Source organism: Seriola aureovittata, chromosome 9 (genome assembly GCF_021018895.1).
Source record: "Seriola aureovittata isolate HTS-2021-v1 ecotype China chromosome 9, ASM2101889v1, whole genome shotgun sequence".
NCBI lineage: Eukaryota > Metazoa > Chordata > Actinopteri > Carangiformes > Carangidae > Seriola > Seriola aureovittata.
Window position 1 is genome coordinate 2,107,596 of NC_079372.1, and position 11,591 is coordinate 2,119,186.

Consider the following 11,591-nt stretch of genomic DNA (forward strand, 5'->3'; position numbering starts at 1 on the left):
CCAAAAATATGCAAAGCAACTAAAGTTTTCTGAATATTAAGCCTGAGTAGTTCAGTTCAGTTAATTATATTCTGACAACTATATAACATATGACAGATAGATAGATAGATAGATAGATAGATAGATAGATAGATAGATAGATAGATAGATAGATAGATAGATAGATAGATAGATAGATAGATAGATAGATAGATAGATAATTCATGTAAATAAATTTAAATGACAGCAAAAAAGGTTCCAATGTTCCCCAACAGGAGCACTGATGGGAAAATCCTATCACCAGCCACATGATGTTTGGTGTCTCCAGCCCATGTTTGACTTTCTGCATGTGTCGGCCAGGTTTCCCAGCACATGCATACACCATACTGTGGTTCCTAGCCTACTGTATAAATACAAGCCTGTTGATAACACGACATTAGGGCTACATACTCTACAGTCATGAGGAGTTTGGTGGTTCTCGCTTTCGTGGTAGCTAGTGGTAAGACATCTTAAATATTCTCACATATGTTGCGTAAAACTCTCTTTCTGTAGTATAATCCAGATAAATAGTCCCTTATTAGTCATGTAAAGAGCACTAATTATATTTTATTTGAAAATAATGAAATTGTTTAAGCTTCACTGAACTTGGCTTTTCATTCTTGGCTATAATTAATCAAATTACCTTCTGTTTTTTTTTATGTGTAGTCTGGTGCTAAAATAACATATCACCCTGTCCCAGCCTATGGCTGTGGCGTTCCCACTTTCCCCCCTGTGCTGAGCAGGGTGGTGGCGGGAGAGGATGTCAGGCCTCACAGCTGGCCCTGGCAGGTAAGGCCCAAAACATGTTCACTCTCACAACCACAGAGCAGCACCAACTCTTTTCACTGACGTTTGACTGTGTAGTAATGCATACTGCGCTCTCGCTTCTCTGCTCAGATCTCGCTCCAGTCAGGCAGCAGCGGGCGCTGGATGCACGTCTGTGGAGGCACCCTCATCTCCGCTGACTGGGTCCTCACTGCTGCCCACTGTATCAAGTAAGTACAACTTAACACGAGGGGGAGGCCGTCGGCATAATGGAAATCACAATACGGCAAAGATGGGGTGTGAAGCAGAGCTGCTCCACATTTTGTTTTAATTACTGACAATCCACCGCTGCAGATTTCCTCCTCCGGTTTTTGGTTTTTGAACACTGTTGTTGGTCACAAATATCTATATATATTGTTCTACTAGGAATAAACTAACTGATAAATTGTCCATTGTGTTAAATTAATTATCCCTGACAGTTTTATTCAATTAAGACCTCTTTGCTTCTCTTTATCTTCGATTGATGGTGGGAAGAAAAAGTTTATAAACCCTTTGGAATGACCTGGTTTTCTGCATAAACTGGTCATAAAATGTGATCTGATCTTCATCTAAGCCCCAACTACAGGCACAATGTGCTTAAGACATTTTTATTAGTGCTGCATGTTCCTGCCAAACAAGTCAACCATGGTTTCATCAGTCCACAAAACATTTTCCCAGTAGCATATGTGGTAGTGGTTCTTTGTTACGTTACTGAGCGCTCTGTATTTTGCCTTTGGAGTCATCTTAGCTGGATGTGCACTTCTAGGGGAAGTATCCACAGAACTAACTATTCTCCATTTATAGACAGCTTGTGTGACTGTGGACTGATGACTATCTAAACTCTTTGAGATGACTCTGTAATGCTTTCCAGCTTTATGCAAATCAACAATTTTTTGGGTAAGTCTTCTCAGGTCTCTTTTTTCTGAGGCATGTTTGATTCACATCAGTAGCTCTTACCAACATCTCCAATCTGGCCTCACTGAATGGACTCCAGGTTTGAGAACTCCTGATTCCAGTTAGCTTATGTTAATGTCATTAAATGAAGAGTCAACATACTTTTTTCCAACCTACTCTGAATATTTGAATGATGTTTTCAACATGGCAAAGAACAGGACGATGTTTTGTGTCTTTTAGGTCAAATAGATTCTGTTTGTTCATAACTGTCGCTTAGATGAAGATCAGCTCATACTTTAAGACAAATTTATACATAAATGTATACGATTTACAAACAGTTCACATACTTTTTCAGGCTGCTGTATACTGTATAACTCAGTAATGATTCAATGTGACCAGTTCATGAAAGCATTCATATTTACTACTGTATGCTAAATCACAGGTGTGTGCCAGGAGAACAGAAGAGCGGCCCGCAGAAATGTTCAAACTTCACAGTAAAGACAATTTGCAGTCAGAAAAGAAGCCAGTTAAAAACTGTTTGGTCACACAAACCAACCTATAAAGGACTACCAAGCTTTCACGATGCTCCATTAACTTAATCGCAGTTTCACACAATTCAATGCTACTGTTCAAATCCCTAAGCAAACACCACGTCATCTTCCATCTCACAGTGATCGCAACAGATACAGAGTGGAGCTGGGTAAACACAGCCTGAAGGCGAGCGAGGAGGGCGCCATCGCTGTGGGAACAGCAAAAATCATCACTCATGAGGACTACAACATCATGCTCAGCCGGTAACAGCAACAGCAGTCCAGTCAACTCAGTGTCACCTTATAAGTCCAAGTGAACGGTGTAATGAACAAGCCCCTGTGTGTAAACAGATGATCAGTGATTAGTTAACTGGCATTTTTTTGAAATGGTGGAGTGTGATGCAGTAAATTATTAATGTAACATGTACCATGTCATGTTTATCTTCACTTGCTGAATCTGAGTGGACTGTTTGGACTTTTGCAGTAACGACATTGCCCTGATCAAGCTGTCTTCCCCTGTGACCCTCTCCGACACGGTCATGCCAGCCTGCCTCCCAGACCGGGACTCCGTCCTGCCCCACGGCTCCCCCTGCTACGTCACCGGCTGGGGTCGACTCTCCAGTGAGTCAGTGCACCTCAGCAGGAGAAAAAAAAAAGAATCATTCCATCATCACAAATATTCGGAGTATTATTCAATTATTCTTTACAGCCATTGCCCTCAAGTTAGTTTTGGTGCACGCCAGCCAGTGTAGGTCGACTTCGAGAGATCAAAGCCAAGAATATTTCTCAGCCATTAGCTCAACAAAACAAAATGTGACAAATATTCAAACTGTTTAATAAGCAGAGCCTAGAGGTAACCATGCCTTAAGGAGAGATTCAGTTCCTGCCACTGAGAGCTGCTGACATGTTCATCCTGGATTCTACGTAAATACTACAAGATAAACTAGGTGAAAAAAGGGCTGAGTGGATACAATACGTTCATGGTTGTACAAAGTAATTTTTCCGTCCCAAAAATATTCCTAAGAAACAAATAATGAACAAAAGGAATTGGCTATACATGTATACATCTAAGAATATGGATATTCTTTTTTTAAATTCAAATCCTCTTAAAATAATAGCTGCACTTTCAAGGAAAATGCTACACTGCTGATTCTCATCTGACTGATGCAGAGACAGTGAGGTGAAAGTTTTACGCCTTCAAAACCAGGATGTATGTTGTTTTTAGTAACGTGATGGAAAGCATGGCTTGTAATCCTCGTATGACTCGAAGATATAGAGATGTTTGACTGTGCTGTGAGCTTCCTGTCTTTTGCTGGAATTTGAAGGGCCTACACACTCTGGCACCACAGGACTGTACAGGTACAACAGAGGGGCAAGTGTGGTAGTACCAAAGCTATCTGTGAAGTCAGGGTTAGTGTGGTGCACACTTATAATATGACAGGCAGTGATGGAAAAAGTATCCAGAGCCATTACAGTAGGAGTCCTGTATCCAAGTCCTGTATTCAAGATAGAAATAGACAAGTACTATCAGCGGGATGTATTCACTCTTATTTATGTATGTCCCCTTTATACAGAAACACTGCTCCTGTAACTGATGCTTATATTAAATTATAAGATTGTTAATACTGATGCATTAACGTGCATATAGCATTTCACTGTTGCAGCTGGTTGTAGCTTTATATAGTGCAGTAGTTTAGTCCTGTGCTTCACAACCTAGGGATCCCGCCACCTTTATACCGGTCACAATCTGAGGGGTCAAGAAAGCAAGAAAACCTTTACAGTCATTTAAATGAAACTGAGAAGACTAAGGGGAAATATCTATTTGATGGAACTGCTAACAACTCAGAGGACTTCTGAAATGTGACAGTGGGCCCCAACTAGACACTGCTTTCATCCCTTTATCTTTGATCTTCAACAATGTTAATTTTTATAATCTTAATATATGATTTTTAATCTATAACATTAGTCTGTTAAATAAATGTAGTGTGAAAAGCACAATATTTCCCTCTGAAATATAGTGGAGCAGAAGTATAGAGAAGTTTAACATGGAGATAAAGTACAAAGTACCTGAAAATTGTTCTTAAGTACAGTACTTGATTAAATGTATTTAGTTACTTTCCACCACTGATGATAGGATGCAACATTTTAATAGAAAAACATTGAAATATAAAGTAGAATATAAAAGTTAAATATAGCTCAAGAGCCAGACCATTTTCAGCACTTGGGATACCATTAGTTTTGGTATTAAATGCCATCTTCTCACTCTCTACCCTGAACACCACTAACAGCAGAAATTATCTCCATCCAGCACCCCAGCTAACGCTGTCCCCCTGAGGAACCACCCTTGTTTCTTACCTGAGATAAGCGTGTTTCCTCCCCACAGCCAGCGGTCCTCTGGCTGACATCCTGCAGCAGGCTCTCCTGCCAGTAGTTGGCCATAACATCTGCAAACAGCCCGACTGGTGGAGCGTCCTGGCAACAGACAAGATGGTCTGTGCTGGCGGAGATGGCATCACTGCTGGCTGTAACGTGAGTACATACAGGGAAGGGTCATCAGTCAGTTACAGCAGTCAGTTATGTCATGTGTAAAAATTTCCATCTTGTGTAGTATATAAGATTCTAATAAAGAAGTGAAATGGTGTAAAAGGAAAATTCAGCATGACAAAATGATCACTGGTGCCTGTGTGTCTAAGCTGTTAGCCAACACTGTGTGTGTGTGTGTGTGTGTGTGTGTGTGTGTGTGTGTGTGTGTGTGTGTGTGTGTGTGTGTGTGTGTGTGTGTGTGTGTGTGTGTGTGTGTGTGTGTGTGTGTGTGTGTGTGTGTGTGTGCGTGCGTGTGTGTCTACAGGGAGACTCTGGTGGCCCCCTGAACTGCCAGAACCCCGATGGCTCCTGGGACGTCCACGGCGTGGTGAGCTTCGGCTCTGGTCAGGGCTGCAACGTCTTCCAGAAACCCACTGTCTTTACACAAGTCAGCTCCTACATCAGCTGGATCAACACAGTGAGGAACATTTGCACTTTGTGATTACCATGCCAGCATAAACAATGCAATCTGAAGCGAACAAAGCCTCAGCTTTCAAAAACAGGAAGCATATTATAATTGTGTTTTCTGTTGTTCACTCCACAGATTATGACCAAATACTGAAGAAACTATTCAAGTACGTCTGTCTGCAATAAAAACAACTATGATCTAAGATGTCTTGTTGTATCAGTGTTACTGTAAAAAAGATAAATGTTGTTTATCAGTGCTAAACACACCATTTTAACTTGGTCATGTAGGCCCTTGACAGCTACAGTAAATATCATCCAGACATTTCTCTCACCATTGGATACAGTAGCTGTATATTAACCAAGGATTAGTGAACAGTAACAACGCTGGAAAATATTGATGTTAAAATGTCAGTATGAATTACGATTCAGTACTCATAGCAAAATACACTTCTTAAACGCTAGGTTAATTAACAAATACTTCCTTTTATTTCTCATAAAATATTCATGAGATCATTTTTTCCCACTCTTCAGGAAAAACAAACATTCATTCTCCACAAACATATTAGAATTATCCTAGAAAAGTATATTTTCACAGTATATATAAAAAGAAACAAAGACATAAGTAATAAAAAAAAGCAATAATAAATGAAACAGACAACAAACATCATGTGTTTCGGACACGTATCTAAGTAAAACAGAAAGTGACTGCTAAATCAAAACACTCATTCATCGATGTAAAACATTTTGACTACATAGTCATAAAATCAGTCATGTAGTTATCTGGTCCTTTGCCAATGAGGTACAATGACTGTCTGCAGTAGTGAACAGGACACAAAATAAAGAATCAATACACTGTGCGATGCATTTCAACATAGCTGTTGTGCGCTGCCTTCCAATGACAAACCTGAAGTGACTCAGTGACCTTGTTGGCTTTATCTTGACAGAAAACCTGGTAATATATAATATAACCAGCTGACAATGAGTATCTAAGTCTCTTTTTTGCATGATTTAGACTGAATTTTACTCAGACACAATGTGGAACTGGTTGATGACGTCACTGATGAAGAAGTGTCTTTTGTCCCACAAAACAAAAGAGGGGCAGAATCTTGTGCGACCTTTACAATTGTAACGTTTAAGTGAATGAAAAGATAAATCATTCACTTCGGCTACAGCTGTTCACATCTAAACAAGTCTAACCATAAGAGAAAAGCTGTCTCTCGTCTCTCGCTGCTCATTCTCTGCAAACTTCTGAGTGAAAACGGCTGCAAGTTGAGCTGTGGTTGGAGGAATGGTGATGAGCAAGCGAGTGAGCAATAGCTGCTGTTATTATGGCGCAGCTGCACAGTCAAAGACTCTTTCTGTTGGTCATCTCGAACCAGAACAAAAACAAGTCCAGAGAGAAGCAGAGACTACACTACTGCCTTCACAGCCCAACAGCGTTCACCATGGCTACTGCCAAAGGCTTCCAGCTATTCACATACTTCCTTCTCTACCCACTATTTGCAGGAGTAAGAGCAACGCTGCATTTAGAAGAGCACTGCTATGCACACTACTATGTCTTTTGAAATGCTTTAGGAAGAGCAGTAGTATTGTTCTGAGCACAAAGGCATTTAAATGTACATTAGTGTGTAGAGCTGGAGGACAAACTGTGTTGCAGCTGCAGCAAGTTAGAATCACCACTCATTTAAAGACACCACAAAATGGTTTCTTCCCAGAAAGCAGTTTCTATTAAATGGTAACCTAATGGTGAGGTTAATGGTGAGCACTGGTGCTGCACTAGTGAGAGCAAATATAAATTTCAGGCCTTAAATACAGTGCATCTTGGATTTTTTTTTTCCAAAAACAGCCGCTGCCTTTCTCTCCCAAACTGCATCCCAGCTAATTCATAATAAACATAAATTGTCTGGTTGAGTGTAATAATATATGCATATCAACTACCTGCTGCCTGTCGAGCACAAAGCAGCGGAAAGCTGCTTGTGAGAAGGGTTTAGCAGTTAGTAGCAGTTAGCTAAAGACCCAGCGATTTTTCTCCATTGTTGGTGGAATCCAACCCATTCCTACCTCTTCTGATTATCAATACACTACTGGACAGCAAGATTCAAGTGACATGATACTATATGGTAAAACAAGTGATATTTTGTTAGCATTCAACAACCATGTTTCCCATTAGATTTTGGTAGAGTGCCTATTGCTATGAGTCATGGGAGCTGTGGCTGATAAATGCTGAACAAGCTTGGTTTTATCTTAATCAAAATGGAAGATTCTTAAATGGTGCTGTCCAGTAGACACTCCGTCTTCGAATATGTCAAGAAAACCCCCATTATCATGTTTCAGCTTTTCAGGCAGACAGGCAAAGGAAAGTGAACCAAAAGCTAGTGAGAAAAAAAGAACTTAACATGGAAGAAGAGCAGGACTCCCGTTCTGTAGAACATGCAGTTAAGTCTCTCTAGAGCTTTAGAGGACCACGGAACACAATATTGTTGACAATGTGGTGGAGTGTTTCTGGGTAGCATACCACATCAGGTCAAGCCAGCTGAATACAGACAAGGCTCAGTCACTCAGCGCTGAGCTAACATCTGGTAAACTGCTGGCTGAAGCAATCCAAAGCCTCACACAGTGAAATACTTCCTAGACTTCTACACACATCTTGTGACTTCATCCAGCGTCAACTCACATGTCCTGTCAGTGCACAGTGGAGGTCAGTTACATAACATAAACAGAAAGCTACTTTGACCTGAGAGAAAGCTGCATTTGGTGGGTGCTTTGAATCCAATTGTGACAGAATCTGTCACAGTAAGAAAGAATCCAACAACTATGTCCGTCACCGTTTGTCTAAAAAAACTTATCTAAAAAAATAATGTTTTTTTCAGGTCTTTGCTTTGGAGTGATGTGGCATTAATGATGAATTTCAACAGATATTGCATTTTATAACAAAGTGCCACTGGGAATGTTCTGCAGGAAGAGCCATCTTCAAGTCTTGGCTTAATGAGGCAGATCCAGATCCACAAAAGGTGATCATAGCAAATTCCAGGAATTTCAGTAGATTGTTTCAAACATCATCAGCTTGATCTTAAAGTGGAGGCACTTTATCCTCATATTGTGGTGGTGGAGTAAGTGGCTCTATACTGATTCCAGCTCCTGGCTGAGAGTTATCAATGTTTTTCATGTGCAGCTTCTCTGATTTAATCCTGCGGATCTTGATAGGGAGGAGCTTGCGGCTATTTTTCCCAGGTCGACGATTTGATGCGGAAGTAGCAGCAGTGGGAGCACTGGAAGCTGGAACAGGCTGTGATCCAGTAGTTGTGACCTCTGACCCCTCATATTCATACTGTACACCGTCGACTTCAACCAGGTCATCATAGGAAGGTAGATGGGAGGAGATTGGGGGATGGTTGGTCTGGCGAACAGGGTACTGGCCGCTGCCTACTGCCTCTTCATAGCTGGGTACGGCGTACCGCTGGGCTCGTTCCTCAGCACTGCAGACATTCATAAAACATTTTTTTTTTTTTTTAAGTTAACATGGCTGTTATTAGATGGATAATATGAATCTGTACGCTGCTTCAAACATTGTCTGTGCCTGTGTCTGTGCTTTCAACTGTTTTACCCAGAAATCAGTGATGTAATTTTGACAAAAACAATACCATGAGACAGCTATGATTGTCAATGTCACAGATTATCTATCTAAATCAGTAGTTTTAATACTCACATTTCTCTTTCCTCTTGTTCCCGAGCTGCCACTCCTCCACGGTTCTGGGCCTCCCGGAGCATCAGCTGCTCTCGCTGTTTGTTCCTCATTCCCACACACAAGGACAACAGCAGCATGACCACACCAGAACCCACCAAGACAAACGCCACAGAAGACGCTTTATTTTTCCTGCTACCAGCGCCAATGTCTTCTCCTGAACTGCTGCTGTTACCGGCCGGGTCTGCAGGTACAACACTCCACACAATCATCACAATGCCGAGGGCAACAAGCCCAACTCCTAGAGCACATAGCGCATACTGGGAACCGGAGTTTCCAGTGTTTTCTCTGCTGCTGCTGCTGTTGTTATTGTTGTTGCTGGCAGTCTCTCCTCTGCCAGGGGGTCTCTGTGGTCCATCCACACTGGAACGCATGATGTCAGTCCCTAAACTTCAGTCAGAGCAGCTGTAGAGAGAAAGGCATGTCATATCAGACACAAAAACAGAAATAAAAAAAAAAAACAATCACATATTTCATATCCTAACGATGTTTCTGACTTTTCTGTAAAAAAAAAAACACTCACGCTGCAGAGACAATACAGTTCCTCGTTAGTCTTCTGAGCAGTATCCATCCACTGTATAAAGGTCTTACCAAACAAGTCATCGGGGCCCAGAGACGTGTTCTTTATGAGCGGCCATTCCCATTATTCAGTTAAAGTGACAGGACATAAAATTCACTCAAGTAAAAATATAAAACTGAGGCTTCCAAGAATGGGTGTGTTGCACGGTAAAAGTATTTACAGCAGACTTGCCTCTAAAAGTCCCTACATCAACACATTACAAGGATAGATAAGAACAGCTATGGCACAACAAGCCCCCTCAAGAAATATATAGCAATATCTCAGCTGTACAACATACAGGTTTGTTTTCCTTCTTTTCAACCTTTTTTAATCTATTGTATCAAGTCTTTCGTGCAAATCAAAACTCAATATTAAAGTTTAGTTTGGCATTCATTTAACTGTCCCACACAGTAAAACGATTCTCTGAAATCTAATAAGCATGACCAATGAGCATACTTGTACAGTTACTACTTGGAGTGAGCCATTGATCACAAGTCCACCATCCAGTACAACTGCTAGATCACAGAGTACAGGAGGACAGCTGGGAACTATAAATAACAAGAGTACAAAAAATTAACTCCCTGTGACCATTGAAGAATGTCTTCATGAAGCCCTCATACCAGAGTTTTACCCTCGTCTACACCAACCAAGTTTGTTAGTTATATAGTCTGCAAACACGCCCAGACCTGCTGGGAGAGAAACAGGGGATCTAAAATCACTAACCCCAGCTCCATGTTAGGAATCCCCCCTCACTGAAGTATGTATGGTATGAATCATGCTCATCCTCACAGCTGGACACATGCAGTATCACCAATATCACACACAGAAGAGGCCTCTGCTAGCCACACACACAATCACACAAAACCCTGTTACAGTTGTGCAATCCAGAGGTGCAGAGGAACATTTAAGTGCTGATGTCACATGATATGGACTTATGAGAGCCTTGTTACATGCCAGCCTAGGGGTTATATTTCACCTCAGGACAGGTTTTACTGTAAAGTAAGTAAGTAATTGACAGGACTGCTCATAAAAAAAAAAAAGAACCTTCATCCACACAGCCCTGAACAACGTGTCCTGCCATTGTAGTGTGTGAGATGTGGTGTGTTGGGGGAATTTGACCAGACGGACGGTGTTCTGCTTCTTTACGACGCCTTTTTAAGTTCAGCTGCGTAAGTTTAGTTCGGCTCAGGTGTTCCCGCTTTAAACACCGCAGACGGTGATATGTGTGTGTCTACGTGTAAGGGTCGAGCCTGCTGGAGCGTTAGGCTACACTTCCACAGTAAACGCATTTGTGACCGTTGTTTCGCCAACACAGTTTCACTACACGCTGGGCGGGTAATTACGCAACGCAGCGCGTCAAAACTTTCCAGGACAGAAAAACTAAAATAAAAGAGAAAAAACCTTCGACTATATTGTCTCTATTCTGCCTTTTTGTAACATTACAGCTACAGGAACATTTGAACGAATCGGCGTTACACTCACCGTTGCATCGTAACACAAACAGCAAGTCCTCAGTTCCTCTTCTCAAAGCTGGAGTGGGTGTGTGGAGTTTATTCACCCAGCCCGCGCTGACAGCTCTTTATGTGGCATAGTTTGATGGCAAAACGTGTTTAAAGATTGGAAAGTTTTCTTCCTCCCAGACACGGATGGGCCCTGACAGAGAGGAGGGAGCGCTGGAGGGAGGGGGCTCCACACCACACTTCCATTTTCATTAACCCTTTCAGTCTCGGGCCTTGTTGACAGATGGTGTGCAAGTATGTGCAAATAAATTCCTTTAAAAGCTCCTAGGAAGTTTCCAGGGGGTGAAAAAATATGTATTGTGGCATAATTTGTATGTAAATAAGAGATATTGTTCAATCAGTTAATTTCCTATTAAATAGTCCAAATTAAATGCAAAAAAAAAAACTAATAGGCTTTGGTCATAGCACAGGTCAGCTGAACAAGCAGAAGTGTACAGTTTGTCTACAAGCAGAATACAGTTCAACATAAATATTTACTAGTGGTTACATGGAGCTGTTTTCTGAGCTCCTGGAAATCAACAGCTGCTTTTAAA

The 11,591-nt window shown here is 41.3% G+C and overlaps 2 protein-coding genes across 3 annotated transcripts; one reads left to right on the forward strand and one right to left on the reverse strand.

The window, feature by feature from the left end:
- The first annotated feature begins 438 nt into the window (after positions 1-438).
- Positions 439-5,699, forward strand: LOC130174887 (chymotrypsin-C-like). Its single transcript, XM_056385123.1, has 7 exons — positions 439-478; positions 719-807; positions 916-1,013; positions 2,388-2,510; positions 2,731-2,871; positions 4,634-4,775; positions 5,095-5,699. The coding sequence occupies exons 1-7, from the start codon at positions 439-441 to the stop codon at positions 5,269-5,271; spliced, it is 810 nt and encodes a 269-aa protein (XP_056241098.1). The 3' UTR covers positions 5,272-5,699.
- A 1-nt stretch (position 5,700) lies between these two features.
- On the reverse strand, positions 5,701-11,190 carry tmem51a (transmembrane protein 51a). 2 transcript variants are annotated; one of them, XM_056385392.1, is made up of 3 exons: positions 11,021-11,190; positions 8,944-9,384; positions 5,701-8,713 (listed from the first exon to the last, which is right to left on the reverse strand). In XM_056385392.1, exons 2-3 carry the CDS (start codon positions 9,351-9,353, stop codon positions 8,308-8,310), a joined length of 816 nt encoding a protein of 271 aa, XP_056241367.1. In that variant the 5' UTR covers positions 9,354-9,384; positions 11,021-11,190; the 3' UTR covers positions 5,701-8,307. The 2 variants fall into 2 exon arrangements, with proteins under 2 accessions (XP_056241367.1, XP_056241368.1); XM_056385393.1 differs by lacking the exon at positions 11,021-11,190 and adding an exon at positions 9,503-9,974.
- Between the last annotated feature and the right edge of the window lie 401 nt (positions 11,191-11,591).